General features: G+C 40.0%; 1 protein-coding gene across 24 annotated transcripts in view; it reads right to left on the bottom strand.

The window, feature by feature from the left end:
- Pard3 (par-3 family cell polarity regulator) overlaps positions 1-20,188 on the bottom strand; it is a 548,906-nt gene that overhangs the window by 251,421 nt on the left and 277,297 nt on the right. For 18 of the 24 annotated variants that reach the window (XM_006531520.3, XM_006531523.3, XM_006531524.3 and 15 more), the window contains 2 exons: positions 3,500-3,591; positions 1,056-1,139 (listed from right to left, as the gene is read on the bottom strand). In XM_006531520.3, the coding sequence (XP_006531583.1) occupies positions 1,056-1,139; positions 3,500-3,591 (176 nt within the window). The remainder of the gene's footprint in view (positions 1-1,055; positions 1,140-3,499; positions 3,592-20,188) is intronic. The other 6 variants (XM_006531526.3, XM_030243868.1, XM_030243867.1 and 3 more) reach the window with 1 other exon arrangement.

Raw genomic sequence — 20,188 nt, 5'->3', positions numbered from 1 at the left:
CTGGGTTCCTTGTCACTGGGTAGGCTCCCAGTCCTTAGCTCTCTGATACTGGTATAAGGCTACTTGACAATTTTTCTCTACCAAAAGTGGGGAGAAAAAAAAGCTGAAATACTTTTAAAAGAATAGAGTGAAAACAATAAAAGTTGATTAAGGGGTTCAAAAACAAGGCATAAACATGTTTCACCAGGTCATCACAAACTGAACAAAAGGAGGGAGGGGTCACACATGAATAGGAAGGGCCCCACCTGGCCAAAGCACCCACCCATCAATCATTAATACACAAAACTAACCATAATACTTATACACTTTTATTTATAATAATTTATATATAAATCTATAATATCTATAATAATCTACAACACATGAGTATAATTTATAATAATTAAACAACAAATTATTTACAATAATTTATCACATATAATTAGTTATATAAAAAAACCAACACTATTTGAATATATTAAAGCCCCCAAATTAATGTTTACTTCACAGTTGGGGGCAGCTGGGAGAATCAAGACACCTCATGTAGTATTTGTAGACTTTACAGAATCATATTCTTTGTAGTACTGAGGATGAAAATAACATCACCACATTTGGTGTAGTGAGTGAGCATTTAGAAATTAAAGTCAGCTTGCCCAGCTTTCTAAGGAAATTTTTTTAAAAACTCAGTGTCTTACCTAATTGCAGAAATGAGCTAAGAAAGACAAATTTCAAACAAATTCCCACCTAAGATATCCAGGTAATTTTAACTGTATGATTTTTTTTTTAACATAATTACTGTAGCTCTCTGGGGATAAATCGAGACATGGTAGTTAGCTTGCAACAGAGTACATAAGTACCAGGATGTGCTAAATGGTGAGTTAGTTAATATAATCTGAACCTACAGATCTTCCCTTGCATAGAAACTTCCTCAATCGGGCTGTGTATATTCTGTAGACATATTTACAACGAAAGCAAGCAGCTGACCCCAGTGAAAACCTTTCCGTTATGCATGTGCTAAGTCAACACAGAAAACAGTGGACATTACGATCAATTAAAAAACCTGCAAGATACGTTACCTGCCGCCTCGAGCACTGAAAGGCACTACATGGATTCCCAGGGGCCCTCCATCGTTGGGGACTTGTACGAGCTTTACCATATCACTGTGAGACAATGATGAATGAGGGAGCATGAACATGGACTGTCAACAAACCCAAACAGAAACACAACAAAACAAAAACAGACACGCAACCAAACAAAAAACAAAAGAAGAAAAAAGAGAGAGAGAGAACAAAACAAAATCCCGGACTGACAGGCGACGGGCGCGCACATACACACTTGAGAACATAAGCATGGTGATGGAGGCAGCACCCAAGTCCACCTACCTGAATGCTAGTCTGATGGCATGGAGGGAGCAATCGGCAGAGACAGCCGTATTAATAGGGGCACAGAAGGTCCTCTTGGACCATTCTGTTCTGAGCAATAAGACTTCATGCTTTGGACATCAGTATCTTGACGTTATTGAACACTCCAATAGCTAACTTGAGAACTCTAAGGTTAGCTAAACACAGGCATTGTGCACACGTGGCACATGGCAATTTACAACGTGATCCAATGCATGTCACTTTATCCTTCCAATAACCCAGTATGGACACACTTCTGCTCCCACGGGTTGACTGTCTAGAAGAGACCGCTAATGACCTCACAGCTCACTATGAGGATCCAGCCTCCACTTCCTTAGCTGCAGAGGCTGTGAGGGTGGTTTCTGAAGCTGGGACCCACTGAAACCAAATGCTTCTCCTGTGTGTAGCTGATCTTTAAAGCTATGAAACACATTCCATGAACTAGCATGGAGCTGCTTCTGAGCAACTGCACTTAGCGTGGTGGCCAGGAACTGACATTATTAAAGCCACTTCTGTAGATCTTGACTGGTAGCATTGCCTTGAGATTAATGAAGAGGATAATATAGAGAAGGTAGATTTCTAGACTACGTGAGATGTTTTGCTTCCTTTGCAGATTTTTTTTAAACATATACATACATTTTCAGAGAGCTGCATGAATACCGATCCATATTTGGAAATAGAATGCCAATTAAATATCTACTATAAACAATTTGGAAAACTGTAAGTTACTACCATTGGATTCAACAGGGATCCCAATGTAGTTTTTAATATAAAACAAAATGCCAAGTTTTGAACTATATTTCTTACATAAGCAGCTGATAACATAGGTACTAAAAATGTCTCACTTATATAAAGAATAAGTCCAGCTAGCAATAGAGATAGCCAACAAAGCAGACTCATGTATATAGATTTAATTACACGTATTAATTAAATTAAAAGTCTGGTATGGTGCTTTATGCCTATGATCTCAGAATCCAGGAAGCTGAGGCAGGAGTAGGACAGACTGCTGTATGTTTGAGACTAGCCTAGGCTATAAAGGGAGGTCTTTCTCTAAACAAACGAACAATATCTGTCCACACAGCTAAAATGTTTACTAAGGTAACATTATGTATAAGTCATTTTCACACAACTATATAAAACTCATGTTTTTAAACTGCTAATACAAATTTGAACATTTGCATCTCAATGAGGAAAAGCATTAATTTTAATGGCTTTATTTTAGTCTACATACTCTCTGTAAAAAAAGGTGGTACCCCAACATCTCTTAAATGCTGGTGGTTGCATCTGTAAATCCATGGTATCTAAGCCTGCTCAATCCCACTGTGGTGTTCCTAGCACACACACACACACACACACACACACACACACACACCTGCCCTGGAAGATGTTTATTAATAGTGTTGTCTTCACCCCACACTTAGACCAGAAAGTCAAAGAAAAGATCAGCAGGACTGTCCTCCCTGCTCCAGTCTACCAGGGGAGGAGCTGAGAGCAGTCTCCACTGTAAACATGGTCATGTACCAGCTCTAAAGCTGTGAAGTAGCAAAAGGCTAAAATCACAGTCGGTCTGGATTCCTACACTATGGCATTCATCATCCCATCAAGAATCTTCACAGACCCTGTTTCTTCAGCTAAATTGTGTGCATGCATATGCTTGCGTGTGTGTGACCGAGGCATACTTTATCCAACTAATTTTTGGTATTAAAATAATATTCTCTTATTAATTTTAATTATCAATATGAATAAGATGATTATGTTTTCTCACTTCGCAACCTTGAACAAATGATCAACATACAGACAGGTAAAGCAATCCGAAAACAGTTACAATGTTTACAGAGCTGTTAACGTGACAGACATCTTCAATCAAATACTATGCTATTGTAATTTAGCAGTTTTTGCCAAGACGTGAAACCCTGGGTGGGCACATATGAATTTCCAGGCCTCGCTGCTTACAGGACATCACACATGAAGGATGTTCTTGGTGAACATGAAGCCGTGCAGGCATAGCTTTTACCTAAGCACAAACATTCTGCACGCCATATGCTTTAGAACACCTGCTGCCTTAACGATGCCGCACATACACAGGAAAAAACGAGGCCAAGCCATACATAGGGACTTACTCGAGGGAAAAGTTGGGCATGTTCTCCAATCCGGTATCAGCATGTCCAACCGGCTCCACTCGGCTGCTGTCTTCTTCTGTGCCTTCCTCATCCTAGAGGCAGAACGACAAAGAAAAGCATGCTGGGTTATGAAAGAAGCTGAGAAGCACTAGGATCCTGTTAAGAGGTCTTTTGTCCAGGAACCCTTAGGTGGTAAGACAGCGATGCTTTCCTGAACAAGCAAGGAAGAGTCTCAAGAGACAGTGTGTCCCAGGCAGTCAACAGAGAGTCCCAGGATACAGAAAGAAAACTGAACTGTAATTAATGCAAATTTCTTTATCTTGTTATTTATGTCATTTATTTTGAATGTATGTTTTGGACAGTAATTTTATTGCTGCAAAGCTGTGATATATTTCTAAGTGAGTACATTTACATTTACAGCCTAAAACACTTCAAAAACCAAAAGAGTTGGGGTGCTAAGACACCATGACCACTACCAATGACGTTGATAGCAAAGTCTTCCCCCCATCACTTACTAACTCAGCTTATCATGATAAAAATTTAGTAGGAAAAATTCAAAGTCTAAAATCCTTGTTCCAGGAAGGCTTCTCAGAGAGCATCCCTAAGCAGCTGAGTACCTTGTGCCTCTCACAGGACAGAAGCCTTGGTTATAGACTCTTACCCGTTTAGAGGCACACAGCAAGACCTAAGGCAAGGGGAACACAAACATATCTGTGTATACAGTCCCTGTACTTGTATACCACCTTTGAAAATGTCCTATTGTGTCACAGATATTGTTGAGTATGTTTGTATTCCAAAAGAAGGAAGTGGGATAAATGCTGTTGCTTGCTTGAATAAGTTAAATACAACCTACCCAAGAGCCCTCTTTTCCTTATCATCTTGTTGATGTTTTCCCATTATGGAGTTCACCAATCAACCCTTACTTGACTCTTTGAGACCACTTGAAGAGTGACGAGCATGCCTGATTGTTATCAGTGTTCTAAATCAACAAATTTACAAAAGATTCATTTTCCAAATACAGTGGTTCAGAGGGCCATTCGTATTTCAACTTGAATGAACTGTTTGGCAACAACAGCGGACTCTGTAAAAATCTTGTTTATCAAAGCAAAACTACCCCTAGCAATCTCTGGGGTTGTCTAAAGGGAGCTATTAAATATAGCTTAGTTGATCTACTCCCATGCTTATAAAAATAATTTAGGTACACATATAATTTAATTTTTTCCTTCTACTCTTTATTTCTGTTTGTTTTACTATGAATTCATTAAACCAACTGCATTAGGAAAAGGGTCAATGAAGATGAAGAACGTTTTTTTGTTTGTTTGTTTGTTTGTTTTTTAAATTTGAGATAGATTATCATACTCCAGGCTGGCCTAAAGTTCCTCCATAACTACATTCTCGATCCCCTTGCCTGTGATGGGATCACAGGCACATGTGACCATGCCTGACCAATTTCCTCTTTCTCGCACATACTTAATTTGTGAGATATGTATTATATAAATGACACACACACACACACACACACACACATATATAAAACTTATATACATAATGTATATAATTTATTATATATAATTACATATGTATGCATGCATACATACCATCAACAGATACACCAGTCAACAAAAGAATAAACAGGGCAGACAGTACAGAGCATTGCTAAAGGGAGCTTAGAGAAAAGCAGATCACTCCATCACATCTTCCTGTCACCTCCTGCTCTGCTGTGGCATGCATCCCGGGAAGGGCAGACATACCCATGCATCCTGCACACCCCACACCGAGGAGCTGGGCGCTTGAAGATTGATGCTCCTGTGCTTTGAGAGGCTCTAATATGTACTTCTTAACCATCTATCTCTCTTAAGCACTAGCATATAATACATCTCAAAGGTCAACAGCTTCTTGAACCTTCCTTAGGACAGCACTTTGAATGTAAACACGCACTCCCTAAATGATGCTTCTCCGCTGGGAGTTGGAAGGTGGAGAGGTGGCAGGATTGTTTATACGTCAGATGTAAGGGGGAAAAAATGATCTTACAGGTTAAAGACATTTTGTTCTAAGATCTATTAATAGTTTAAGCCCCACTGAAATGTCACCAAGATGTATCCCCCACTGAAACACCTATGTGGCACCAGGAAAACAGCCACATAAAGAATACCCCACCTACAGAGACACACCAGGCAGAGGCGATTTACAGAGTATTTCCCTACAGGTAGGCGCAAGCATGGAAGAGATTATGGGGATCTGTGTATGGAATTTAGCTAGGGTGCATGAGACTGTGCTCAGTGGCTGAAGCAACTAAAGCTTAGCATCTTTTACGTGGGTCAGCATCAGGTACATTATATATAAATTATATACAGGTACAAAATCCTATATTTTGTCTCATATGTTGTAAAAGCCACGTACACACAAGTACTGTCAGCAAAACTAAATACTGCATCCCACTGTAACCATTAAAAAAAAATGAAGTCCAGCTAACATACAATCAATATTTAAGGACTATCACACTAAGTAAAGCTAGATACTAGTAAGGAACTTCCAGGTGCAGTTTCTCACCCCTCTGTTTAAGTTAGGAATACAGAGGTTGAGATTTCAGGTTGAGGCGTTAAAACACTGGAAAGTGATGCTGAGGAAGGAAGGTGATACCTTCTTTGTCTCTGTGTCTTCTGAAAATTGGGAACAAAAGAGACATATTTCTCTCTGGAATAGATGATCCATAACTTTGATGACCTATGCCCCAATTTAGCATGGTGCTTGAACACTATACCTGCCAAACATGGCAATTTACATATGTCATTAAAACCAAGTACCAAGGGCTATAGAGATGGTAAGGTGCATTTCTTGCTTGTTCAGGGGGCCTGTGTTTGGTTCCCAGCATTCACATCTAATTAAATAACCATCTGTAATTCTAGCAACAGGAGATAGGAAGCCTCTGGCTACACTGGGTGCCTGTACTCACTCATGCACATTCCCACACAGAAATACTCACACAGGCAAATTCATGCACATTCCCACACAGAAATACTCACACAAGCAAATAACTAAAATAATAAAAAATAAATCTTAAAAAAAAAAAAAACCAAAACCAAGAACTTGATGTAAGGAATACACCTTGACAGATATTTTAGGGTGATTAGATATCAATATGACATATTAAAATTTTTAACTTATCTACTTTATGTGTATGGGTGTGTGCTTGTATAAATTTATGTGTTACCATGTGTGTAGGAGTCCACGAAGGCCAGAAGAAAGCATTAGATGTCTTGGAATTAAAGTTACAGGTGGTGGTGAGCATCTGTGTGGACGCTGAGAACTGAACCCTGGTCCCCTGCATGAGCAGGTAGTGCTCTTAACCACTGAGCCATCTCCCTGATCCCTGATACATCTTATAAAATAATGGTAGGCTTGCCTGCTGTTCCGCTTTCATCCTTTCATACTCTGCATGCCTTGCAAAATAGTTTAATATAAACAAACTGCCCATTCAATCACATGAAAATCCACAGTGGGGAAACTTGCATAACACCTGATGTTTATTGCGATTTGCTGAACACACAGATTTTCACTGTGAATTGCCTCTGGGGATGAGAAAAAGCCAGCACACACACACACACACACACACACACACACACACACACACACACACACACAATCAGGTGGAAGAAGAAAACACTGTGAATTACTAGTAAAGGAAATATTCAAAGAGAAAGTAAATGCCAGCAACTGTGGTCACAAACACACGTATACAGTTACGACATGCTGTGGGTTAGCAGTCAAAGGAACTGTGGCAGCTGTGACCCGCACTCCTCCAGAGTTTGCAGGTGTGCCTAGAGTACCATGACGGACCCTGCTAGAATATGCAGGGCTAGTGGAAGACAGAAAACAAAAAACAAACAAACAAACAAAAAATTCCCATGATCATAGTGTCAAAGCCAGCCTGCTCCTTACCCATAGCATCTCCCGTGTTGGAGCTTCTGTAAGGTAGCAAGAAGTGGGGGATGCTGGACAGAAGAAAACTGAGAACAATAGGCCAGGTTTACTGTGGCTACAGAGTGAGATCCTGTGCCTATGTTACTGTACATACTGTGCAAATGCCCTCAAAACAAGGCTGTCTGGAAATGAAGGGATGGCCATGGGGACCCATCAGATCCCGTGTCCTCATGTCATGTGCTACCATTACAGCTAACGTACGAACGGAAGCCTGAAAGTCAAGTGTGGGTGTGTACATTTTTATCCTCTGTGAACCTTTCTTTACACACTTGTTTAGCCCCGTGCTGCGACAAAACACTGGAAACTGAAATAAAGCAAAGTATAGTACCACGGAGTCTCAAATGGAGGTGAGGGAAGGAGAAACCAGTTCACACTGGAGACGTTATCTGGAAGACAATTTCCCCACAAGGAAAGGAAATAGAAATTGTTTCAATTTTAAAAAAAAAATAGCTTGGACAAAACCAGATACTTCAACAATTTCAATGGGGCAGTGGTTCTCAACCTGGGGTCTCGACCACTTCGGGGGGTGTCAACTGAGCCATTCCTGGGGGTCACTTAAGGCCATCTGCACATCTGATATTTGCATTAAAACTCATAACAGTAGCAAAACTATAGTTAGAAAGTAGCAACAGAAATGACGTTATGGTTGGGGTCACCACAACATGAGGAACCGTTAAAGGGTCGCAGCATCAGGAAGACTGAGAACCACTGCAAGGGAGAACAGGAGTTGGAAGAAAGATTCATTCATATTGGCAAAACTAACATTTCTTAAGTAAAAGAAGTTAACCTCTAGAAAGCATGAAAGAGAATAAATTTATCAAGGTACCAGTTCTTACCCTGCTGTGTACTGCTGTAGTGTTGACTGAACCTGTGGGTGGGAGAGGGGACTAAGGTTGCCAGGGACAGGGCTAAGCACACACACTGGCATGGGTCTACCACAGCTCTGAACTACAGTCCTGAGATGATAGAGGCAGGAAAGAAAAACAGCCCAAGAGTAGCATAGTTTCCACTTTTCCATTCCAGGGAATCCACAGATTCCGGGAAGAGGAGGACATTAAGACATGTGAGACAAGGGGAAGGCATCTGGGGAGAGAGTCTGCACTGCTGAGAGGCTTGGCAGAGATTGCTTCTCATCCTGAGAACGTTGCATTACTTCCTTTAATTCTGAGTGCAACCTGTGAAATGACTGCCTGGGATGAAGGCATTTTAGCATCACCTAAACACCGAGTCTTTCCAGGCTCTAAGAGGGACCTGACATTAGACTTAATTTGAAGATATAAGGCAAGGAGCCCATACCTGGTCCCTGAAGGGTGTCTAGCTCCTAGCAAGCACTCTTCAGGGTTCCGTTTCTTGGGTGGTGGGTTGACAGACGTCAGATGGGTAATGTAAAGGACTCCCAGATGGCAGTTTGCAGAGCTTCAGAAAAAGCCAGTATCTTAGGGACTACAGTGTAGACACATCCGCTCAGATTCTTCACGTAAGTTCAGATGTAATTTACTTATCAGAGGTGACGCATAAGACAAAAACTCTACTGTGTTATTACTTTTTTCAAGTTTACAGAACAAAGGGAGCCCCAAAATCCAGTTTAAACTCTCACACAGAAAGGGAACCAGTTTTATGAACTCCTTGCCCACTCTATAAAACAAAATAAAAGGGGGAAGAATAAAGAAAGCATGGAAGTATCAGAACAGTCAAAGGAGGGGAAAGAATGAGATGCCCAATTAATTTGACTGAGGGAAGAAAACAAAATTTTCTCCAAAGTGGCCACCATGTAATGTGAGCTTCAACCCAGCTTAACGTATGTTACAACCCAACTCTAGCATACAATGATGTAACTAACCAACTGAGCCTCCTCCAGTCTCAAACCAAAGGCTACCAGGTTCTGCCCATGTAAGCAAAAGCCCATTTGAATCGTCAGGCAAACTCTGTGAACTGTATTTCTTTTCTTCCTATTGATGAAAAACAACTCATGCGGCCTTCCACACACTTCCTTTGGAGTTTTGCCATGGTCTACAGCCTTTGTTTGCTTCTTTGTTGTCTATCTCTATTTAATCAGTCTTAGTCTTTCAACAGAAAACAATGAACTTTCCCCTCGAGGGACCAAAGGAGACAGTTTGGGGGTCAGGTCATCCATAAGAGGTGAGAGCACTATGTGAAGATACCTGTGCCCAGCTGCATGAAGCATCAATGCTCAAGACTCTCCTCCATTATGGTAACAACCCAAAGACTAACAACCTTGGAGTAAAAACTTCAAAGCACCACTAGACAACTCATCTCTGAGTGGTAAGTACTCACGCAAGCCATTCAGTATGGAGAACTACACCTGTCTAAACTAAATATCATCTAAATTTGCAGAAATTTTTAATGGTTTTAGCTACCCTTTATTTGAGTGCTAAATATTTTCTGGTCTTCATAGAACAAAATTTCTGAAGCTCAGAAAGTTAGGTGGATGGCCACAGTAAGATAAATGAGAGTAATTAGAAAAGTTAAAGGCTTGAATCCTGCCTTCATCTGTTCCTGTGTTTAGAAAAAGTAGAAACTGTTACATGATAAGAAACACCACCACACTACCAATTTCACAAAGCTCTGCAAACTCAAGTAGAAGCCACATCCACCTGTGTTGGAACATACAGTATTCTAAGGAACCGCAGAGTTTCAAAATAAAAGATCACAGTTGTAGAAAGAAATTTATCATTTATGGAATCATGTTATTAAATAATAAAATTCTATTTCTCTTTGTACATTTCCTACCTGCCTATTGCTGATTTTATGCTTAAAACATAAAAATGGATGACCTGTAGTAACCTCTCAAGTTTATTGTATGTTCTCTCAAAATCTCTTCTTATTCTTAACAGAATACAACATTTTAAATAATTCTACTACACTAATTATCTATTAAATGTTCTCTCTCATACTTTTGACAGTCATTGCAGAACCTACCTGACTCAGTGAAAGACTTATAACTTCATAGACCACAGTATCTTAAGGAAAACATTTATTTGGAGATAGACAGAACAAGCGAAGCTACTTTTTAAATTACACTTGATAGATTATTCTACAGGGACATGGCTTCCAAGTCCTTCTGAGAATTGTGAAGAGGATTCCAGAAGGTATTTGTGTTGGGGATGCAGCTACGGGTATCTTCACATAGTGCTCCCCAGGGAAGAGTAGTTTCCATCACACTTGAAAAAACATCTGTGGACATAGGAACTTCCTCACTGAATGATAAGATTGTATCAGCCTTCCAAAGAGATAAAATAAGATAGTGGGTAATACAGGTTCACCCCATGGTCAGGTCACTGCATTCTATGAGAGTAACAGGATGAGAGGAAAAAAACCATACAACAACAACAAAAACAAATCAGCCAGGTGCTGGAGGTGGCACACACCAACATTCACACATAGAGGGAGTTTAAGGCCAGCTTGAACTATAGGAAAAAAAAAAAAAGCATCAGCAGAAGAAATTATTTAATTTTCATTTAATTTTGGTAGGCCATATGCACCTAAAAAATCTATTATTCATTTCTCTTAAGTTTTTCAATTTAGTGAAATATATTTTTAAGGTTTACCACTATAAGCTTCTAAATTTCATCAGTATCTACCATAATGGCTTCCTTTTTCATCTCTAATTTTATTATGGGGGGGGGGGGTGGCTAAAGGTTTTTCAATCTATGAAACAAAATCTACCAACAACAACAAAAAAAGCCTAATTCAAACACTCTCCATAGACAGGACTAAGTCATAGGATCCTGTGAAACAAAAACTTCTACAGGAACTGAGTTAACAGTGGCCAATGGTTACCTTTCGATAGCTGACCAGAATAACACCACCTAGCTTTGTAATGAGCACCAACAAGAAGTACTATAATTCAGGGACAGATGGACACTATGCATTTTGAGACATGAACAAATCTGTCTTCTATCAATATCATCTCATTACTCAAAATCATTGGGGTAATGCTTTAAAGGGTTTGGCTGCTAGGCATGGTGGCATGCACCCGTATCCCAGCATTCCAAATTCCAGGTCTACATAGTGAGAACCTTTCTGTTAACAACAGAAACAAAGATGAAAACTTTAAAAGCACACATATATAAAAAAAGAAATTAAAGATAAAAACCAATACATGTTACAAATGTGTTTTTGGAGGGAGCCAGATACACATATTAACCACCTCAGAGTGCGAGTTTTTATTTCAAAATGTCAAAGTTTCCTTGCTTTGAGACCTTTTTATCTCCATGATACAGTAAATTTGAGGCTGGCCCAGAATATATGACACCATGTCTCAAATAAATAAATAACCTTTAAAAGTTGAAAATTTATATACTGAGGTTAAAACAACAAGGAAAAATGAAATAAAATAGAGGGCTGGTAAGAAGGCTCCGCGGGTAAAGCCTTGATGACAAGCCTGGCAGCCTGGGTTTGACACCTGTAACCCATGGTGGATGGACAGAGACTCCTCCATGTTGTTCTCTGATGTTCACATGCGTGCTCCTACATGCACACATAAATGATAAACATAAAAAATTTAATGAAGACATTTAAATCAGTAACAAAATTCTTAAGGAATTATTGTTGCTGTTAGAGCAACTCCTTAAAACAATCTTCAAAATTTAAAAATACATGTTCAATCACAGTGCCAAAATTTTACACACACACACACACACACACACACACACAGAGAGAGAGAGAGAGAGAGAGAGAGAGAGAGATGTATAAAAAATGAAAAATGTAAAATGCCAATTGCTAGCCTGCCCTGATGATTTGGCAGCCCTGGTTAATGCTGTCGATGTCCTTATAACCCTTAGTACAACCCTTCACAATAACTAGAAGAACAGACAATATCTTTACTCAGCAAGGCAGACCTGCACGCCCACCTGGCAAGCTCCTGATTGCCTGTAGAGTTGAGCTATTACTGACATGCAAAAGTTTTATTAATGTTTTCTGAGTATACAATATGAAATTGGGTCTTTCTGTGCAGGGGCATACAGGAACAAGCCTGGGGGCAGAAATCCTGGCTCTGCCTTGGCCTATTTAATTCACTAAGCCCAAAAGGTGATCTGTGTCCTAAGCCCTAAGCCTGCTTTCTTCACTTGAATACAGGACATGACAGCTCTAACCATTTCACCATAATCAGGCAGTGATGAAATCATGGAAAACACTATGTGGAAAATAAAATAGTTGGGGAAAGATAGAGAACCTGTTCTCTCAACCTCCAAGGAAGAACTCCAAAAACCACAAGCATGTCTACAGCTAGTTGCTCCTCACATCGAGGAGCAAGCAGTTCTTATTATGGAAAATCTGGTCTAGCCAGAATTCCTCCCACTTGCAGAGGCAGAGCTGTGGTCTAAAAACTTCATTTATGTTCTGCCATTTCCCCATGCTTGTAAGTCATTTTCTACTTGTGGGATGTGACCCAGAGTTGTCAAGAAGTGAACACGACCCAGGGACACTGGCCAGTGTGGATGTAGGTTCTGTGAGAAAATAAAATTCATGACCAAAAAAAATAAGTTCTGAATATATAATAAATTTGCTTTCATATAAAGTGAGGGTTTTCTCTATTAAGTTGTCCATGAAGAGTTTTGCTTTAAGGAAAGAACATAAATAACGGTCATCAGAGGATGTTCAGGAATGATCCTGTAGGGGTGGTAAGATTGCAATGGATCGTACTGTATCTTATAGCACGCGTGTTCTCACAGTGAACATAAATCTCCTAGAAACGGGGAGATTTTATTTATTTAAAGCCCATGACAGCTTTGCAAATCTCTTTTCATACTCAGATATTGTTGCACGGCACTTTCTCTAGAAGGCAACTTTGTTACAAACCAAAGACTCAGGAAGTGTGTAAGTAGGGCACTGGGGGACTGCAGTGCTGTCTTAGTTACCAGGAGACACAGGTTGACTGGGAAGGACCACTGGTGGCTTGAATGAGATTATTAGATAGATTAGTACACAGGAAAAGAGCCAGAGTGCTGACAGACCTCGCCATAGTTCCTCCTCTACCTCTTTGTCCTTGCCCTTCTCCTCTCCCACCCCCACCCCTGCCCCCGTTTATGTTTTCTTTTTAAAAATAAAGAAGACTCAGGGAATTTGGATGAGAAAAGTGGTTGAATATCGAAAATGGAATTTAATGGACCATTCTCATCAGAGCTCGGAAGACAGAGGTGCTAAGAGCCAGGTGGAAGCTGGCCCAGGGTTATGAGATTTTAGGAGGAGGGAAATCCATGACTGGCTAGGGACCATTCACATGCTATCGTAGCAAAGAATGTGGCTGCTTTCTGCTCTAGTCCTAAGAACTTGCCTGAGGCTGAATTAAAAAGTAATGGACTAATTTCTTCAGTGTAGGAGATTTCAAGATAGTCTAATATTGGCTCTGCCACGTGGTTATTAATCACTTTTGTGCCAGTCAACAATGCAAAAGAGCAAATGAGGCAGAAAGAAATGCGAAAGTTAAAGTCTGAAGAGAAAAAGAGCACCAGGAAACTTAACAGTAGCCAAGGCTGGTGCTGAAGGACACAAGGGGACTGAGGCCTGCTCTGAAATGGAGCAAAGGGAAGTTTGCCCTTGCACCTTTCCCAGCAAGAAGTTCTACATCCCATTATCCTGTTAGTCAACCAACAAAGAACCAGACATGGGTCCTGTATCAAAATCCTCCTGCTAATACACACTGGAAGAATGTGTACTGACTTACTGCTTCCAGTGCAACGTTGTAATTTCACAAGTGAAGGGGACAGGGGACCCACAAACTTACACCGAAACTCATAAAGGGAGATGAAGGAAGAGAGGAATGTGAAATTAAGCCAAGCCACGACTCTCAATGTTCTAGCTCTATTCAACAAAACAAAAGTTAGCAGGAAGATTTGCGGGAAGTCCGAGAACCCTATCACGTCTAATAAAATAAAGCTATGTTCACCATAAGTTTACAGCAGTGACCGGTCTGAAGACTTAATTCTAAAATATGATTTCAAAAGTTTAATATTAATAAAGCTTCCATGCTCATGTGGTTCATAATTGTCAGAATATGATTCAAGTGCCGACTCAATAGAATGAGATATTGTGTAGCATTTGTTGTGGTGGTGGATAAGCATGGGCAGTGTATGAACAGTTGGTGCCTCTCTTTACCCCCTTATACACAGAATAACAGGATTGCCTCATTGAGCTCTCATGAGGGTTAAAGGGAGTAATTAACATGAGAGTCAGAGAACATTTGCCTTCTAGCCATTAGATGCTAAGTAAGCTAAAACTGCCTCAAGACATACAAGAGTAAAAAATTAACTTGTAACTAATGAATGGCCTCTAACTTATGTGGAACAAAGTTTAGTTGCAGCAATTAGCATACATCTGGCTGACCAAGAAGGTGATATACTGATAAAATGTGACTTTTTAAAAATAATTACTATGAAAAGACATAGCTCCCTTTCCCAATACATTTTGTCATTTACATCTAGAGTTTGAAATCATATACATATTTTTGTTTATAGATTAATAGTAAAATGTCATCTCTGATAAAAATTTTTATTAAAACCACTATGAAAGCTCAAGATAATTTGACGACTTTGATAATTTCAAGTTTACTATGGTAGGCAATCATGAATCAATAATCCATTTATCAACAGACATATCTCCCTTGTTGTATAGTGCTGAGGAGTGAGCCTGGGGCTTTGTATATTCTTGGGAAGCACCCTATCGAGCTAACCTCTAGGCTAGTCACAGGACATATAACACTTAGAGTAATTAAAGGATTCATGAAATAAAACATTTCAGCACTTAAGACTAATTTCCTCAAAGAACAACTACAAAAGACTGTTTTAAATAAAGGAGAATTTGTATCAAGGAGATCTCCTTCATGGTCACAAGATACCTGACACAGTCAACCTAAGGTGACAGAGGAATTGATGGGGAAGAATTGAGCAGGAGGCTTGCTGTAGCTTTAGAGACATCATGGCCTAGAACAGGACAGGAAGGAAAGAGGTCACCGCATGGTAGCCATGAGGTAAAGGAAGACAGAGGGTAGGTCTGGGCCCCATTACAAACTTCAAAGGAATTCACTCAAATAGGTCCCTCTTCTTCCTATCTTCTTTACTCCCACGCAACAGCACCTATGAGTGCGACAAAGCCAGTAAAATATGGACCTTTGGGAATACTCCAGATACAAATTACAGCATCGCTCCTAGTTACTTAGAGACAAGTCACATCCCGGAAGGGTCAAGGTCGCTGATATCTAACAGCTTCATGGTGAACAGCAGTACTCCACATTCATATTCTGGCCTCCTGCACGTTTTATACCCCCAGAACAAAGATTTTTGACTGTCCATGTTCAGCACTTACTTTATAGGTTATCCATTCAGCTGGCCAAATTGTTATTCTAGATGACAGTAAAGATGTTTCTGGGTAAGACATCAACACTTAAATGATTACACAGGAAAAGGAGACCGCCCTCCATAGCATGGTTGGAACTAAAATAGAATCAAAAGCTGAGTAAGAGGGGCCTGTTTTGCTGATTCTGGGAAACGAGACGCTGGTCTCTCCTGGTCTTTGAACTGAACTGTTTAGTTTCCAGAGCTTGCAGGCACAGAGGGCAATTTACACAAATAGCTGAGGATCAGGGGTACACTCCAGTTCCATGGAGGTCTCAGGAATTTTCGAACTACATAACCATGCCAGGCAATCGCTTAAAAGAAGGTTTTTTCTTGGGCTGGGGGTAAAGCTCATCTGTACAATGTGTGCTTAGCATGAGAAATCCCAGTTCATTCCCCAGCAGGCAGGGAGGAAAGGGCCTTGAAAGGCACTGGACATCCCCCAAGATGACACAACCACTCTTGCAAACAGATCAGCATAAATGCCCTTTACAGAGTCATCCATTTGTGTCATTTATATTGAATTTATGTTTTTTTTCCTTAATAAATGTGCGATATTACCTCTCTAGGTGTGATAAAAATTGCACCAATTTGTGATGTTTTAAATTTCACATGAAGTGAATGGCATCGATATTAAAGCGCCATTCTTCTTGGAGCAGTCAAACTGAGGCGGGTGCTGTATTTCAGTGGTTAGGTACCCGTCTAAGTATGCTGTTAGCCTTGAGCTTTATCCCTAGCAACAAAATAACATAAAATAAAAACAAAAACAATGTTATGCCTTGAATCCTCTCCTCTGCCTTTGGCTGGGACTCTCAGCTCACCTCAGGACATCTTTGCTCAACTGAAGCCCCCATGGTGTCTATGCTTCAGAGCACAGACTTCCAAACCAAGAGCAGGAGTCTGGGTTACAACACTGCTCAAGAGGGGGCCATCCAGAAGGGACAAGGTGCCATACTCATGTATCCCTAAAATTTCTTACATCAGAGAAGTCTTGAGGAGGGAAAAACACTTTATCATTCCATAGCCATATCATTTGCTTTTGATTACACAATTGGTCTAATTATGTGATTGCTTTCAGTTCCCTCAGGCTATCCCTAGGGGTATAATTAAGTCCGAATTTATGATTTCTACCTGCACCAAACATCTTTAGCTCATGTATATAATTCTTTTTTCTTATTGGTATGTCCCAGAAGAGAGGTCTTCAGAAAAGAAAACTCATTGCATTTTTTTTGATAGGGAATGATTAAATAAAATATACGAGACAACTAAGAAACATAAAACGTACCAGATATCACTTAAAAGCTTTGAAAAATGTATTTAGGTCACAAGCATGGGCCAGAACTGTTTCACTCCGGAAATATTTACCTGTAAATGTTCAGCTAGAAGAGGGTGTAGATTTCTGATTGTTTGCCAGATTATCAGACTAGTTAAACTGGGCAATGAGCAACAGGGAAAAGATTATCATGTTATGCCTCTGTCAGATCAAAAAGTAGACTTTACAAGTGAAAAACCACTTTGAATATAAGACAGTGGGATTATTTTAAAAGATGGTGGCAGGTGGAGGGAGAAGGGTATAGATGCCCCGCCTAGCTTGGACACTTATAACCCTGACCTGGAAACAAAGAGGAAGCCCAGGTTACTAATTACATCTCAGAAGATAGTAGGAAGTTTCCTCCCCAGCTTCACAGATTCCCTATGGAGACAGTCCTGCTTTGTTATGCAACTGAGCTATGCAAGGGTCTGAGCTGCCTTTTCTTGTAAATTGAGAAATCATTACAAAGTCAAATACCCCTTTTTCTTCAAAGCCTATAATCTTAACCCCCCTTTCAGATAGCCCCTGGAAGGAGATACACTCGCAGCTCCCATCATGTTATGTAACCTTGGGAATCAATGACTTGGGCTCTATTCACTATTATTTGGAAAACTGCTTCTCTACTAAAAGAAATCTGGGAGGTGGACAGAGGTTTTAAGACTACAAAACTAAAAAAGTAAGTAACTTGGTCATTTCCTTGTTAATACTTGTTTAGGCAGATATATCTGTACGCAACCTTCCTTGATTTAAAATTGTAAATTCAGAGACAGAGGTCAAACCCCCTTTTATAAAATCTTCAATTCATCGAGCAGAATAATAATCCATCTCACCTAGCTATGAACCTTGTAACCTACAATGGGAATCTGCCTATAAGATTTACAGTACAGTAGTGTCTCAGAGTAACTATTTTTTGCTTGGCCCTAAGACCAACTCTGAGATAGATAGAATCCATATCCAACATTGTTAATTAGGTCAACAACCTGAGAGGAAAAGCTATTAGTATTATTCTGATAAGGGAACGTAGTAATAAAATAATTCCTAATGGCATATTGCTAACCCATACATCAGTACATTGCTCCACTCTCAATAGAGAAGCTTTTATTTTGAGTGTGTGTGGCATATGGAAATTAGCACCAAAAACCCACAGCTGGACAATGTACAGTGTCTTAGAGTTTTACTGCTGTGATCAGATACCATGACCAAGGCAAAATTATAAGGACAATATTTCATTGGGGTTGGCTTATAGGTTCAGAGGTTCAGTCCATTATCATCAAGGCAGGAACATGGCAGCATCCAGGCAGACATGGTACAGGAGGAGCTGACAGTTCCACATCTTCATCTGAAGGCTGCTAGCCGAATACTGACTTCTAGGCAGCAGGACTAGAGCATTATAGCTCACACCAACAGTGACACACCTACTCCGACAAGGCCACACCTCTTAATAGTGCCAGTCCCTGGCCCAAGCATATATAAATCATCACATGCAGTCAGTGAAAGACTTGGAACATTCAACTCTAAGTAGGGTGTCTTCATCAAAACCTACCCTTCAAGGCTCAGAGATCTGTTCAGATAAGGAGGTAGAAAGATTATAAAAGCCAAAAGCGATGGACTAGCAAGCCACTGCTGGATGTCCACCCAATAAAAGGGGATCAGTATGTGGGAGAGAGAGCTGGTCCCCACCATTCTGGAAGCCACACGACTATCCAGCCAGAGATGAATAACAGAAGAACATTTAGTACATAGAGAATGTATGTGGTAGCCTTTAGTAGACTCTGTCACTGGCATCAACAAGGGTGACATTAAATGACATGACAAAATAAAGCCACACACAGGCAGTCATGTCATATCATCTCAGCTATTGTACAATCTAAGAACACTTAACTCAGAGAAATTAGGAAAGTATACAGAGGTGGGATGTCACAGGAGTCAAAAGAACAGATCAGGAGATACAATGTATCAAATGTCAATGATGGATTAGATTCTTACAAACTGTAAAAACAACAAACGTAAAGGTTTTCAGGACAAAGGGGGAAAAAACAATACACACATCAGCAATGCATATGGAAATTAGCTCAACTCAGCTAAATGTATACTCTCAAGCAGCATGTTGTACATGATGAACCTATAAAATATTTATCAGTTAATTTTAGCAAACTAAAAAGACACCGTAATTGTTATAATTGCAACTAACTGAAAATGATCCTAAATATCTGTAACAAGATCCAAACAGACACAAAGACAGCAGAAGGGAACTCTTGGGGGAGGCAACGATATACGCCATGCTTTTACCGTCATCAGAATGGGCTTTATAAGGACTTGACTTCTAAGATGCTAAGTTAAATTATGTATCAGTTACCCTAGTTCTCCAGACCACCTTAAAATCACAGTGGTGTTTATAAATCTACAAACCTTAATTAAAGTTGTATTATTAACAACCTGTTAGATTTTTACTCGCAGGGGAACTGAACCAGAAAGCTCTGGTCCACTTTTTAACCTTCCTACTTACTGCAAGTCCTCTAGTGGTATTACTCCAATAACACAGCGGACTGCAGAATGACAGCTAACCCTTGGGTTCCCCGACTATATGTCTGTGTTTGCAAACGTTTCCTAGAGTAAGGTATGGCTCACAGATTACATTTTACCTGACCACAGATAGAACAGTAACGAGATGCAGACTCAGGAGCATCTCTTCCATGTCATCACACAGGGCGATGAACCATGGCGTTACCATTCATACCACACTTTGTAACAAACAAATATCAAACAGTTTCTTGGCTTGAACAGATTCTGGTATTAGATTCCCTCAGGATAAAGATCAAGACTGTGGCAATCTCCTATAGGCGCAATAATCTGTTGGAAGAAACAGACAAGATGGATTCTAGAAACGTGAAACCATTTAGGTCAGGAGAAAACAGAAGGGGCTTTGAAAGAGTCCAGGAGGAACTAATCAAATATAAAACATGATGAAATTTGACCTGTTATTGGAGTAATCAGTGCTCTAAATTTAAAGCTTGAGCTAACAGCCTTACCAAGTGAGCTGGG

This window comes from Mus musculus, chromosome 8 (assembly GCF_000001635.26).
Source record: "Mus musculus strain C57BL/6J chromosome 8, GRCm38.p6 C57BL/6J".
Lineage (NCBI taxonomy): Eukaryota > Metazoa > Chordata > Mammalia > Rodentia > Muridae > Mus > Mus musculus.
This window is presented reverse-complemented; position numbering and strand designations above follow the sequence as displayed.